At 53.7% G+C, this 14,335-nt stretch overlaps 2 protein-coding genes across 2 annotated transcripts in view; both read left to right on the top strand.

Annotated features, from left to right (window-relative positions):
* The first annotated feature begins 6,366 nt into the window (after positions 1-6,366).
* TNNI2 (troponin I2, fast skeletal type) lies at positions 6,367-12,305 on the top strand. The gene is made up of 7 exons (XM_072864880.1): positions 6,367-6,447; positions 8,250-8,279; positions 10,518-10,559; positions 10,859-10,987; positions 11,397-11,486; positions 11,609-11,785; positions 12,098-12,305. The coding sequence occupies exons 4-7, from the start codon at positions 10,865-10,867 to the stop codon at positions 12,194-12,196; spliced, it is 489 nt and encodes a 162-aa protein (XP_072720981.1). The 5' UTR covers positions 6,367-6,447; positions 8,250-8,279; positions 10,518-10,559; positions 10,859-10,864; the 3' UTR covers positions 12,197-12,305.
* Positions 12,306-13,182: 877 nt separating this feature from the next.
* The window catches only part of LSP1 (lymphocyte specific protein 1), a 51,069-nt gene continuing 49,916 nt past the window's right edge, over positions 13,183-14,335 (top strand). Inside the window, exon 1 of the mRNA XM_072865611.1 lies at positions 13,183-13,306. Coding sequence (XP_072721712.1) covers positions 13,227-13,306 — 80 coding nt within the window. The 5' untranslated portion in view covers positions 13,183-13,226. The remainder of the gene's footprint in view (positions 13,307-14,335) is intronic.

Raw genomic sequence — 14,335 nt, 5'->3', positions numbered from 1 at the left:
GAAACCCCTGCGGGCACTTATTGCAGTTCAATTTGAGCAGAAATAAGCATGAAGTCAATTAGGAATAGGAGTTCAACTGAGCTGAAGTGAGGTCTTGACCTGCAAACACTCCAACCCATATCTTATTTTAAGTCCTGTGAGCAGTGTCTGGGAAGATGGTAGTTTTGCAAACAAGTGTTTCATCACCCTGCTCATAATCATGGACATTGCAGATGTCCCCCTCCGAGCCAGTTATCTGGGGGCAACAAGCCCTCTGTGGGAAACAGGCACTTTGAGTAGTCAATCATTCATCGTTTGTTTAGGATGAGAAGAATCGCACCCTTGGAAGAACCACTTCTCATTGCCTGTGAAGGAGGTGGCTGGCTCAGGTGGAGGCTTCTGCCCAGTTGGCATCTGGGTTTGCCCTGGATCGAGATAATTCTCCTCTTAACTTACATAAAAGCCAGAGAAATGTTGACATAGGAGCCTGAATTTTGGCATGAATTTTGGCATGAATGGTGTCACTTAAGACAGCCCAATTCAAACACTTGGCCTTGGTGTTTTAAAAAGCTGGTTGGGAGCTTTACTCTGGATGTGACAAAGTACACCTTCACATCTGCAAAGGCCAGAAACAAAATCCTCTGAAGGTCTCTCTGCTTTGGTTGTACTCATCCTGCGCCACCCCTGACTTTTGGGTATGTGCTAAACTCAGGTCTGGCTCCACAGGGGAAAACTCTTGTCTCAGATACACCCTGAAGTAAGCAGCATGGGGGATGGTGTTGAAAGATGCTTGATGGGGTTGGGTGTTGAGTTTTCCTGGCTCAGCCCTCACCTAGCCTGAGCTTATCCCCTCCCTTCCCAGGCCTGATTGCGAAGCACCTCCAGAAGACCTTCCAGAGGCCCATCACCTTGCAGCTGTCTTCTCCTATGGCTCTTGCTCAGTGTTGTGCAGGTAGGTGAGGCTGCTGAGGGTCTTCGCAGCTCCCAGCTTTTTAATAAAATGTGGTGTCTGGGGTAACACAGCTCTTGCAAAAAGCCAGTGGGCTTGAAATGGATAATTTCTGGAGAATCATTCCATATGTGGCCACCAGTTTGTAGGGCAGTCGCTGACTTTGGGGAGAGAAGAGCTTTGTGCTTTATTGCTTTTTTTTTGAGCTCTATGGCCACTTTTTTTCTTATTAACACAGTGTTCTCACTGCTGCTTCGTTTTGGCACAGAGAGCCTGAAAGACCTTTTGAGAGCGAAGACATGTTGCAACCATACTCATTTGAGCACACAGAGGTCTCAGCCTGTTCTCCAGACACTTTCTGGGTCACATCCTGGTGTTTAGCAGGGTTTGAGGATGTGCAGACGCACGGAGGATTGCAATCAGGTGTCAGGTCACTGCAGTAATACTATCCAGGGGCAGGCTTGGTGGGAATGCCGGAGGGATCACCTCAGCTGATGGAGGCCAGGGCACAGACCACCACTGGGTAGAGGTGTTGGCTGTTGGCTTTCCAGAGGGCCTGCCAGCTCAGCCTGGCTCTGTGGAGAAAGGGCCAGGCTGTGGCAGGGTCTGAGGCACCTTCTGGTCCAAGTGTCCTGGGTGGAAGTGAGAAAAGCTCCTGCAAGGAGTGAGATCTGCGCCTGGGGATGAGCTGGGAACTGCGCAATCCTAACCCTGGCTAAGAACACAGCCTCTCCATCGCTGGAGACTGAAGCCCCTGGGTGCTACCGTGGTCAGAAGGGGCTTCATCCGGAGGGGTTTTCTGTTATTTGCCCTCTCCCTTCAGCTGCTCTTCACCCCTTCGTGTTTTCAGTTTGAAACGCCGCCCTTCCTCCTGGCTCCAGCTTGCAATGAGTTGCAAACCCCTCCAGCAGCCCACACCGAAGAGTGTCCCTCTGGAGTGGAAGGGATCATTAAAATGCCTTGTTTCTCTTCAAGGCCAGTGTTTATACTGAAAGCACCTGTGTGTGAGTACTTGTGCATGTCCTTATGGAATTGTTCTCTTCCTACAGGCTCTTGTCCAAACTTGGTGATGAGTAAAAGTGAAGTGCATGAAGAGAAGGGTGGGGGTGTGGTGTCCATAGCTGCGCAGCCTGGCAGGACACACTGGTCACTCTGCTTAGTGCCATCAGCAGGAGGGGACGACCGCTCCAGCAAGTCGGCACCCCGAGAGTGGCAGAGCTGTCTGCAGGTCCAGGTGAGCCTTTACGGCATGTTTGTGCCCGTCCCAGGGGAATAGGATGGCTGGGTATTTGGGCTGGTGATGTGCAAGGTCTTCAGGGCCTCTAGTGTCTCCAGATGCTGCCATGGGCAAAGCCAGCTGCCAGCTCGTGCCTCCTTGCTTGTGCATCTGGAGAGCTGAGTTTCTGCAGTCTCACCAGTCCTTTCCTTTTTTTTTTTTTGCAGATGGAAGAGGCTGAGAGTGGAGGGGCAGCCCACAGCATGGGGTCCCTGGCGCGGGCATCCCATTCTTGTGCCCTCAGATCCAGTCCCACCCCTGCTCCTCCCCTGCCTTGTCCAGCAGATTCCCCTTCCAAGGCCAAGCTCTCCAGCTGCTTCTCTGTCTTCTTGCCACTGTTGTGGGGCTCCAAGCCCGATTCCAGTCCCCTACCCCATGCCAGCTCCAAGAAATCCCTCAGGGGAAGCTGGAAGAAGAACCCACATCCCGAGGAGCCCACCAGTCTGAAATCAGGAGAGCCTGTATGTTCCCCCTTCACAGGACCCATTATTGCTCAGATAACTGACTGCATCTACCTAGGGAACCTCAACGCCGCCTACAGTGGGCGGGCGCTGTGCACCAACAGCATTGACAGCATCATTGACATGAGCAGCCTGCCCAGCAACCGCAGCCTGAGCGTCATCCCCTGCATGTGCCAACGGGGAGGGTTCAGGCACAGCTGGTCACGCATCAAGGTTGACATCGAGGCTCCGCTCCATGGGGATCGTCACAAAAGGGGGCAACCCTGCTTCCGGGACATCAACGAGTGCATCGAAGCCTCACTGGAGAAAGGGAAGTGTATCCTCATCCACTGCAGGGATGGTTACTCTCTAGGTCCTACTTGGGTCATTCAGTACCTGATGGTTAAGCATAGCATGAGGCTGCTGGCAGCCTACGACTTTGTGAGGGCACGGTACCCACTGAACATCCAGGAGTGTCATCAGGACCTGCTGGTGGGTTTGGAGATGTCCCTGCAGCCTGGGGGCATCAACGTCACGTGCCTGAAGCACTCCCTGTCAAGGAAGATGGCATGGAGCTAAAGAGACAGGGTGGCTGTGGTGTTTGGCAGTGGCCCTCAAGAGGGAAAGCCAAAAGCCTTAACTCCGTCTCATGGGTGAATGAGTTGACTGTAGCTGTGGGGTACGTAGGATGGCACTGGCACAAGATGCAAAGGCAATGGCCTTCCTTTGTAGCAGTTCCTAGAGGCTGGTGGCGGCAGAAGTAGAACGTGAGGAGCTCTTTTAAGGATACACTGGAGGGCGAGGGAGTGTTCTGGGCAGGATGGGAGCCATGTGCTTTGCTTTGGTGTGATGTGATTTTGGGAAAGCAAAGGGAAGTCAGCCACTGGTTTGCTCAGCAGTCCTGCCTGAGCTTTTACCATGAGCTCAACTGCTGCTGAGCAGAAGCCTTGTTTTTTTTGCTAACAGTGTCATCCTTGGAAATAAGACATAGTGTCATCTGGTGTCGTGTCACTCCATAGTGCCTGTCCACTTGATGCTTGTAGGATGTTGAAGAGGAGGCAAGGTGTAAGGGTGTAGCAGATGGCCATGAGGGACAGCTTGCATCAGCCTAGTCCTTCCAATACATGGTGCTTCCCTGGATGAGCCTGGCCCAGAAGTGCCACACCTGAGTCTCTCTAAAGCATAGGGAAGAGCCTCCTGTACGTGACAGGTCCAATGTTAACCATAGCTCCTACTTTGGGAGGTTTTTGTTTTTCTGTTCTTCCTGATCCTCACTGGGTTTCTTCCTCATGACATTCTTGGCCTGGAGCCTCTTTCTTTTTTTGGGAGAGCTGCCCTACAGCTTAGCCTCTGTGCAAGGCAGCTCCAGGGAGAGCCTTATGCAGACTCAGAGGCTCGACCTTCTGCTCACCCTATTACCACACCTCACCATCCGCTCCTTCCGTATCCTACAAACATATCTGTTTTAGCCAAAATTTTGCTCATGGGACTTCTTTCTTGAACTTCTTTATTCAACTATTTCAGGCCAACACTTCCCTATCACAAGGTGATAACCAAAACCTTGAACTCAGAGCAAATCTCTTTTGCTGTGCTGCATGCCTGAACTCCAGGAGGTTCAGAAAGCCTTCATTTCACAGGGCTGAAGGAAACTCCTTGGGTGTGGGGAATTTTTGAATGGATAACCCTCCCAGTTTGGATCCCTCCACCAAGAGCTGAGCTGCTCTTTGGAGGACCGGTGGGCTAGCAGTGGCTGGAATGTTCATAGACGCACAGGGAGCTCTTTAGCTCCATTTTCTTTAAAACGGCTGTAGAGACTTTGGAAAGAATAATAAAGAGTCAGTTTAACTCTAGAGTCAACCATGGCTTATAGAGTTGGCACTGAGAGGAGAAGTGAAGTGGCTAAGCTGTTCCTGAATGGGTGATTTCTGCTGTTGGCTGTTGAGGGTGGCCGCTGTCTGTCTGCAACTGTGCTTGCTTTGGTCTCTATTTTTTCGTTTTCTGAGAAAATGGCTTTAGGTGGGACAAGCAGACATTCCTCCTGCCAAACTGTCTGTTTTTTGCTGAAGTCCAGATGGGAGATGGGTGCTGGGTGCAGTGATGCCTCTACCAATGAGTCTTCCTCAGCGCTGCAGCGAGGGATGCTCCTGGGGGGCAGAAGCTGCTGGAGTTTAACCTCTGTGTTTACTAGGTCTACCTGCAGCTGCAGACCTGTCTCCATTAGAGCTCATCACCCTGGGGATGTGGATGTGCAGGAGGTGAGTGAGGAGGAGGGTTGGGTCAGGCTGATCCTCATTACAGCTCTTCCCAAGCCTGGCTCCTTCACTAGGTGCTGACCCACAGCCATTGCATGGGAGCCCAGATGAGGGCAAAACCAGCCAAAACCTCTGCTGAACTGCACCTTCGCTGTGCATTTCCAGGAGTCTCACGGTGAATTTACAAGGGGGTAGCTCAGATCTACAGGCAAGCATGCCTTGACACCAAGATGTTTGCTACCCAAACCATCTACCTCTTGATGTTTCAGAGGGACAAATCCTGAGCAGACCCAGCCTTGCCCACACTAGGGGTTTTTCCACCTGCTACGGGGGCAAAGCCCAGCAAGACAGCTGCCCTGCCTCAAGGACTTGCTCTTCCTTCACTGGCATCTGCAGCATTACTTGCGCGATGCTGAAGGTGGTGAAACAGGAAGCCAGCAGCAGTGGATTTGCTGCTATCTATATAACCTCAGAGAGGCGCCTGGAAAATATTGTCAGGGCCACTTCTGAATCAGCCTAAAAAACCCTGGCTGCAAGGGGAGAGAGGGCCTGGGCTGGGGGAGGAGGGCAGGAGCTGTTTGGGCTCCTGTCTCCCTGGGATCCCCTACACACATGCACTTTATGTGCTGTGACTGGGGCTGGTGGATATTTCCAGCTACATTTCCACCTGCCTCTCCCTTGGACCCACGGAGATATGGATCTGGGCTAGGTAGGGGGTTACCTTTCTTGCTGGTAGCATGGGGCTGCTCCCCCATGCTCTGCTGCCTCTCCCTGGCCCCTGCACTGCAGTGAGCCTCGGGGCTGCCCACAGCGGCTCCACAGGTTTGTTTTTTAAAAAACCTTGGTTGTGTTGAAATATTTCACACAGGGAGGAGCTGCAAATGCTTCCCGTGTGGTAAGTGAGATTAAAAGAGCTAGCGATGGATGGCTCGCTGAGGGATTGCTCTTGCACATGCTATTGGCGGTGGATTGGAGGGTGCAGGGTCTTTCCCCTCTTCATTCCTGAAGGGCAGAGCTGCTCCCAAGCCCTTGGAGGTGAGCGGAGCCGTGCCCCTGTCCATGGATAAGGCACTCTGTGTCTCTAACAGGAAATTTTATTAGGGGCCTTGCAGATGGATGGCTGTGTGCAGGGAGCCTGGGCTCCCTGTAACCTTGAAGCCATATCTAGTGTCGCAGGTTGATGGGAGGAAGAGGAGGAAGGCTCCCTCCTCGGCACTCCTGAGGAAGAGCCCCTTCCCGGCTCCTCCGGGGCAGCTCTGCTTTCCCAGCCCACGGGTAGAAGGTGTCCTCCCTCTCCCCACCCCTCTGTCCCCGGCTGCTGCCCTCTCCTCCAGGGCTGACTGCCTGGCCTGCCCCAGCCAAGGGAGGTGCACAAGGGACTCTTGCACATCATTGGTCTGAGAAGGTCTCCATGCCCTTAAAGAGAAGGTGGATTTTCTGCTGAGCCACCCGAGAAGCCTTTTTATACCTCCTTACTCAGCCAGCTGCCTGCGGCTCGCCAGTCCGTCCTGTCCGGCAGTGGCACTCTCTGGTTTTCTCCTCCAGACTTGGGTGAGCCATTTTGCATGTCTCTTACTGACCCAGCTTGCTCTTAGGGGGTGATGGGGGAGCAGATACACTCACCTGCATTTTAGGGAGATAAATGCCAGGTGGGGTGACCTGCTGGGAGAAACGGGGGTGCTATTAAAACCTTTTCCATCCTTTGTCTGCGGGAGAGGGTCTGTGCACTGGAAAGTCTCCCTCTGTCTTTTCCAGCGGCCTTCTTTCTCTTTGGTTTCATGCCTTCCCCTCCCTTGGTTGGTTTTGCTCTCCAGCTTGAGTGGCAAGGGCAAGCGGAGCTGCAGGCTGCCTAACGTGGACCTCCTCAGGGCCATAGGATGTGGGATCCTTGCCTGCGGTAACTCGGCGATGCTCCCTACTTACACCCGACCTGGTCTTTGCAGTGCCTTCCTCCCCAAAAAACACCCTCAGACAGGGACAGCATCCAAATTTACTGTCGTCGTGTCCTGTCGCCCCCCCCCCCCCCCGAGAACAGGTGATTTAAAGCCCACATTGCAGGCGGTGAGCTGCAGCCTGGCATTGTCCCCTTGCTTCCTCAGCGCTCGCAGCATCGCTGCCGCCCAAGTGGGTGCGTGCGGGCGTGGGGCAGGGACGCAAGTAAAAATAGCTGGCATTCCTCGGCCACCCTGTCCCTCAGCTGTAGCCCAGCCACCTGCGGTGGCTTTTGCTTCGCATCGCCCCGACCTCCCTGAGTCATGGGGGCTGGCACTAGGGAAAGGCTGCTGTCCGAGGAGACAGCTGCAGCTCCTTCTGCAGCTCCCCGACCATTTTTAGAAGCACTTTCCTCCCTGCCCCCCCCGCCCCCCGAATAATGTGTTGGGCCTGCACATTTTCTAGGATAAAGTTTCCCTGGCCCTGCAAGCTGTGCCTCCGCCCTCGGGCATGAGCCCCCCGTTAACACTTCACCTCCTGACAGAGCCTCCCAGGTCTGCAGATGGCTGTGTTTCGGGGGCTTGCCCGCTCTGCAAAGGACTAGTTAGTTTGGGCTCGGCTGACGCTCCTGCATCCTTCCATTAGGAGATACAAGCAGGAGATACTGCTCTGCTAGAAAAGTAAAATTCTATTTATGGGGAAATAATTTACAGCAAAACAAAGGTGCTCTTCCATCTCCTCCCTAATATGCTGCATTGTACCTGTAAAATTTCCACTTAAAGGAAATGCAAGGAATTGCCTGGGAAACTCTTTGTGCCTTTATTAATTCAACAACTTTCAACCCCGTTCTACATCATCTGTGCTGAGGTTGTTGCAACAGGCTCCCCTGCCCCACGCAATGGATGCATATACTGGCAGCAGCATCCTCTGAAGTCCTTCCTTGTCACCTGGGGTCGCTGCCTGGCTCCGTTCCCAGGGTGTCCCAACCCTCCGCAGGCTTTGGGATATTTCTTGTTCATGAAGCAGGGCAAGACTGCATGGCAAAGTGAAGCAGTAAACTGAAAATAGCTTTTTCCTCTTCTTCCTTAATTGCATAAAATGGTTTCCCAGGGGTCAAACAAGAAACATGCCTGCAGGAATTACTGTCACAAATCTCTCTTTGTGACCAGACCAAATGGTACTGGGCCAGAAGTCCCCCAATGCTGAGGGTTGCGTAGCTGTGAGTAGGCACATCTTTGGCTCTCGTCCACAAACTGCAGCCTAGTTCCCCATCTGAAGAAAATTTGGAGAAGTTGGGAAATAAGAGCAAACCTGTTCCTCTTTTTTTTTTCTAGAGGAATCTTGCTTTGTTTTTAAACCCAAAAAAGTCACCACCAGCATGAATAGTTGTGAATCTTTTTTTTCCTTGGTTTTCATTGCAGGCTCACAACCATCTAAAGCAAGATGTCTGAGTAAGTTCCCATTTTTCTGTCTCTAATATGTTGTTGGCATTTAAAAGCTTTTGTTCAACCACCAACTTTTTATGCTTGTTAAGATTCCTCTGCTTGTTTCTGATTAGGATGCTAACTGCCTTTTTCTCCCCTTTCTCTTCCTTCCCTTCCTTGTCCATCCTGAACAGTGAAGAGGTAAGTGTGTCTTGCTGGGGTTTTTCCTTTAGCAATGCTCATGGCATCCAATCCTGGCTTCACCGTTCCTCCTTAGGAAAAGCAGCTGCTGGGTGTGGGGGGAAGAATGGTTCACGGCAAGGCTTTCTTGCTGACTCCTTCTGGTAAGATGGGAAGCAGAAGAAAAATCCCTTTTGAAGGTCTTTTCTGCCTCCTGGCTTGGAGTTAGATGCTTTTTTCCCTCCTTTCCTGTTTCCTCAGCCGGCCATGAGATGGTGCTGGGAAGGCGGTGGTCCAGAGCCGCCTCTCCTCCATCACCCATCCATCACCCATCCACCACCCAGCCCTTGGCCGAGCATCCTCTCGTCCTTCCCCACACCTAGCCCCTCATTTTCTGCCCACTGAGCACTGCCAAATCGCTTCTCAAAGGTGATCTGATGAGCCCTGGATCCAGGGCAGCGTGAGCAGGGTGGAGGTTGCATCCTGAGCAAGTTCTCCCTGGCTTCTGGCAGAGCTGGGGCAGGGCTGGGCTTGAAGTCTGGGGGCAGCTGGGGAAACGCAAGGGAAGGCATGGGAGAGTCGTGCATGGCTTTGTCACTCTGTAGCTCCTCTTAGCAAGTTGCTGCATCCTTCATCTCTGCTTGGCACCTCCCCGTGTGTCCAAAACACCGCAAGCTCAAGCTTGTCCTCACCAAGAGAAAAGAGGATTTCAGGGACACATAGAAACTCCACAATACGGTGCTGATGTCCAACAGGTGCCTTGATTCCACATCAAACCCAGTGCCCCCAGGGAAGGCTGGCAGGGCACTCTTTGCTAAGGTACCAGTTTTCAGGTGCAGAATAAGCCCCAGGCTAACAGTGCTCAAGGGATCTGCTCTCTCGTGGCCCATGGCCAGATTGATACGAGCAAAATCATGCCGGTTAATGGTGCGCTGCCTCTTTGAGCTGGATGCCTTTCCTCTGCAGAGCCCTTCAGCCCTGTCAGGAGGGCCTTAGCACAGTTTGCATATGCAAAACAAGTCAGATTTTGTTACATTTCACTCTGCAGATCCTTATCCACTTCCTCCTCTGTGCAGCACAGACACACACCCAAACGCTGCTTTCTTACTCTTCCACCACAGCATATCAGATGTCAGGGTGCACTTCCCTTGCCCCAGCCACACTCAGCCTTGCTTGGTCTTCTGGGCAAAATGCTGAGGAAATGGCTGCAATGCAGCGGCACATCAAGGTTGTGGCTTCTTTTATAAATAGGAGACCTGTTGCTGCTGTTCCAGCACATGGGTACAGAAGGACAGGCTTGGTCTTCCAGGCTCACCTGGCATCCCAGGGAAGAGGGAGCTAGTTTGCGTCTTGCAGCTGCAGCCTTGTGGCCCTCCACCTCTCCCGGCCAGAGCAGCCTCCAGGCCTGCAGACCCCATGGTGTGTCTGTCGTCCAGCTGTGATGAACCCCCCCCACGCCCTGGACCTGCCTCCCCAGAACCCTAACGCAGCACAGCGAAATACCTGTAACTGCCAGACTGGGGAAGAGTTGCAAAAAGGGGTTGCTGTTTCTCACAGCATCACCTTCATTGTCACCTGTGCTGAGTCTTTTGGCTCCAGAAATTACGCAGCCTTCATGTTTTCACCTGCCTGGCTGTCCTTCTCACCATGTGTGCCAGGGACCGCTCAGCAAGACATCCCACAGCTCCCGAGTGCCCAGGGGCATCAGGGTGGTTGAGTGCAAAGCAAAACACATGTCTGAGTGAAGAGGAAATTAGAGAAAAAGCTAAAAGTCTCAGAAGCCAAGTTTGAAGTTATATTTTTATATGCACATCTTCAAGTTTGTCACCCTCATTATCTTTTCCTGAGGCACTTTGTAGTTTTAAGCTGCCTGAAGTTGGCAAAGCTGGGTTCAGCAGGGAGCCTCTTCTTTGAGTGCCACTGGTTTGGGGACCAACTGTGTGCCAAGCTGTACACTCTGGCTGGAGCCAACTCCCTGGCATGGCTGCAGGTCCTTGGCGGACTGTGGGGTTGTATGGGGAAGGGGAACAGAACGGGGAATGGGTGCCCGATAACCTGCTTTTCTCTCGTTCCTCCCACTTGCAGAAAAAAAGGAGGGCAGCCACTGCCCGTCGGCAGCACCTGAAGGTACGTGGCACTGCTGGGGCTGTGTGAGGTGTGTCCCGACCATCCCTTCTCCCATCCTGAACTGGCCAGCTCTCAGCACTCTCCCTCCTGGAAGAGGCCATGATGCACAACCTGAGGACCCCCACACCCTTCCCCAGTCCTTACTGGGTCCTCACTAGTATCCCTTGCTTGGAGACACTGGTATTGATGGAGAGCTCCCCAAGCTGCCTCTCCATCAGAGCTCTGCCTCCCTTGCCAACCGCCCCTGCCCTCCTCCCTCGCCTCCACTCCATTCTGACCGTCCTCCTGCTGCCTTCCAGAGCGCTATGCTCCAGCTTGCTGCCACTGAAATAGAGAGAGAAGCAGCTGCTAAAGAAGTGGAAAAGCAAAACTACCTGGCAGAGCATTGTCCTCCTCTGTCACTCCCAGGATCCATGCAGGAACTTCAGGTAAAGACTTCTTTAACCCTTTCACTGTGCTGGAGCAGAAAGAATTTGGCTCCATCAGTCAGCCTAGTGGGTCTAGATTGTCCTTCCCATCTTGACCCACTTCTCACTTGTGGGTGCCCTGGAGCTGGCTGGATGTGGAATTGGCTTGAGAGACAGCTGGGGTCTGTCTGCAAAAGAAAAGGGGTCTGGCTAGCAGGAAAGCTGTGTTTCTAATGATGTGTTGAGCCAGCATTTGCATGAAGCCGGTAGCTTGGAGACCAGGAGCTGGCCTGTGAGCCACCCTTTGCCATCTGGTCTTGACCCAATCTGGTCTTCTGGACTGAGGTCTTTCAGAGCCAGGGTGGTCAGGAGAGAGGAATCACGTGTGTGGGTCCTAGCAGTCAACATCCCTCTCTGCTTTTCCTACCAGGACCTGTGCAAAAAGCTTCATGCCAAGATAGAGTCAGTGGATGAGGAGAGGTATGACACAGAGGTGAAGCTACAGAAGACTAACAAGGAGGTGAGTTTCTGCCGGAGCCATCCCTCAGGGGAGTCTCCAGCCCATCCTTCGTGCCTCCCTGTGCTGCTTGGGTCCGTCTCACGAAACCCATGCCCTGCTCTCTCTCTGCCCTCTCCCTGCAGCTGGAAGACTTGAGCCAGAAGCTCTTTGACCTGCGGGGCAAGTTCAAGAGGCCACCCCTGCGCAGGGTGCGCATGTCTGCCGATGCGATGCTGCGGGCCCTGCTGGGCTCCAAGCACAAGGTCTGCATGGACCTCCGAGCCAACCTGAAGCAAGTCAAGAAGGAGGACACCGAGAAGGTACTCCTTCCCTCTCCCCTGTGCCCATACAAGAGTTGGTCCCTGTTTTTTGGGGCTCGTGCCTCCCTGTGTGATAGAGAGGGTTGAGGATGAGCCTTTCTCCATAATGTTCTTCCTGCTCAGTATTTCCTCCTCTGGCACCCATGATGTTGAAAAAGGAGGGTGCAGCCCAAAAAGATGTACAGCATGGCTGGAATTGGGTTCCTCTAGCTGACACGGGGTTTTCCATGGGTGGACTGGTGAAGGGCCCCGCCCAGGTGGGTTCTCACCCCACGGGCACCGCTCGCACCCACATGCCTGTCCCTCCCCCAGGAGAAGGACCTCCGCGATGTTGGTGACTGGAGGAAGAACATCGAGGAGAAGTCCGGCATGGAGGGCAGGAAGAAGATGTTCGAGGCTGGCGAGTCCTAAGCACCTGCCTCTCAACACCCATCCTCTGCTCCCTCCTGTCCCCGCCGTCCCCCCGGGCTCAAGGGCACCAACTGGGTGCTGTTTCTCTCTGGTTTTGCGAAGAGCTGCATCCTGGCAGCAGCGGTGTAAATAAAGCTTTGGTGGGAGAGGCGGGTGTTGCCTGCCTGGGGGGCCAGACCCCGACCCATGCCATGGTGCCAGCAGGGTCTGCCCCCACTGTGGGGGTCCTGGTGGGGACAGAGAGACTTTGGTGGGGGCCGTGCTGCGGGGATGGGGATGGGGTACCTCTCTGCTGTTGGTCCCCCCCCGAAGCTGGGGATGCTCATCCCCCTCGTTGCAGGGAGGAAAGGGTGAGGCCATGCCACCATGCTCTGCTGGCATCCTCCCACCAGGCTGTACCACCACCTCCTGGTCATGTCCTTCACCGGTGGCGAAGAGACAAAGAGATAAGAGTCCAAGCCCCAGGAGGTGTTGCAGAACCTCCACCCACGGTGGCAACAGCGGGAAGCTGTGGGGAAGGAGCAGGGCTGGGAAGGGAGGTGGGGGTGACGGCTGCAGGGCAGAAGCAGACCCTTTGGCTCCAGCTGGCTTTGAGAGGTGCAAAGTCTGAACAACCTCGGCAGCTCCTGCGGCAGCACCCTGGTACCCGGTGCACTGTAGGGTGCTGTGGTTTAGAGATGCTGGCTGTCCCCAAAGCGGCATGGGCAGCTGGGGGAGTGGCAGGTCACCCCTCTCCCTGCCATGGTGGGGATGTCCATGCCCCCCGCTTTCCCTTTGCGTTAGCTCAGCACTTTCTGCTTTTCAGCTGCCAGCAGAGGCAAAACCTTAAAATAGTCCCAATGGTTTTAAAAAAACAAAAAAAACCCCCCGAATTTGCCTTCCCTCTGCTGCTCTCCCATCCCCCCAAACCCTCACAGCCCATGAAGTTTCCGGCACAGCTCACTTCTGCCGAGCACAGGAAAAGCGAAACGGCGGCGGCACCCTTGTGCTCGAGCTGTCTGTGAGGCCACCGTCCCGGCCAGGGGAGAAGATGTCAGACTCGGAGGGGTGCCAGGAGGGTGCGGAAGGTGTCAGCCGGGTAGAGGATGAGTCCCCTGGGGAGAGCGAGAGGTGAGGCCTGGGGACTGGGTACCCCAATGCCACGGCTGACTCCCGGTCCCAGGAAACTGGGAGGCTGGGAAACTGGGAGGGGTGATGGTGGAAAAGGAGGATGCGCGGCCAAAATGATGATGACCCACGAGGCTGAAATGGGTCAGATGCTCTAGCAGGCTTTTGACAAGCTCCTCTAGCTAGGGAGAGACTTAGACTTCCTAAAGGTCTCATCTCCTTTGAACTTCAAAGCCTTTGGAAGGGGGTTTGATCAAGTGGGGAACCACAGCTCCAGCAGCAGACAAGCTCAGCAAGGGGTCTGGCAGCCTGGACCTGCTCCGCAGTTGAAATCAGCCCCATCTTTAAGACCAAGGGGTGGAGATCAGCTGCCTCCTCTCCTTGCAGCAATCGCTGGGCACATGTGATTTCTTGCTGTGTCCCCTATGCCTCTAACCAAATTAACCTGGCAATGTTTCAAGCTAGTTGCTGTAAGGTTATACATCTCTCTGTGCCTCCGCTCTGCTTTGTTGTTTTATCAGCAGAGATTGTAAAATTTGGGATCTGTTTGCTCCAACATGGACAGCTTTCCACGGGGGTTAAAAGGAGACAGACCGGTAGCAGAGACCACATCTGTCTGTGGTGGAGGCAGACAGAGATAAGCTCGGGCGAGGCGAGGTATATCACCCAGAAGTACTCAGATTTGGACTGGATTTAGGCTGAGCATCCAGGGAGGTTGGGGGGTTGCCTGATTTTTCGCCTCCAGCTTCAAAGCTTGCATTAGCATTTCTCCCCAAGGCTTCTGAAAGCCAGCACTGTTAGTGTTGGTAGGAAAAAAAAACCCCTTGAGTGACAATGAGAGGAGAAAGGTGTGTCATCTTCCTGTCACTAATGGTTGCAGTAAGTGTTTTGGCTGACACCTGACAGCAATTAGCCTTGGCTGAAGACTTGACTGGAAGCTTCAAAAGGCACAGGATGGCTCCATATATGGCTCTCTGCTGAAACAAAGGGGAAGCCTTGGTGGCTAGGGGAGCGCAGGGGTTTCTCAGTATG

This window comes from Ciconia boyciana, chromosome 6 (genome assembly GCF_034638445.1).
Source record: "Ciconia boyciana chromosome 6, ASM3463844v1, whole genome shotgun sequence".
In the NCBI taxonomy this organism is placed as follows: domain Eukaryota; kingdom Metazoa; phylum Chordata; class Aves; order Ciconiiformes; family Ciconiidae; genus Ciconia; species Ciconia boyciana.
The sequence above is the reverse complement of the archived record's forward strand: the minus strand, read 5'-3'. Positions and strand labels throughout refer to the sequence as shown.

What these genes read in the sequence shown, in the direction of transcription:
- TNNI2 (XM_072864880.1), top strand. Translation starts at nt 10,865, where the DNA reads ATGCTCCAGCTTGCTGCCACTGAAATAGAGAGAGAAGCAGCTGCTAAA. An exon ending in GATCCATGCAGGAACTTCAG is followed by an intron (nt 10,988 to 11,396) that starts GTAAAGACTTCT and finishes TTTTCCTACCAG; the next exon opens with GACCTGTGCAAAAAGCTTCA. An exon ending in AGAAGGAGGACACCGAGAAG is followed by an intron (nt 11,786 to 12,097) that starts GTACTCCTTCCC and finishes TCCCTCCCCCAG; the next exon opens with GAGAAGGACCTCCGCGATGT.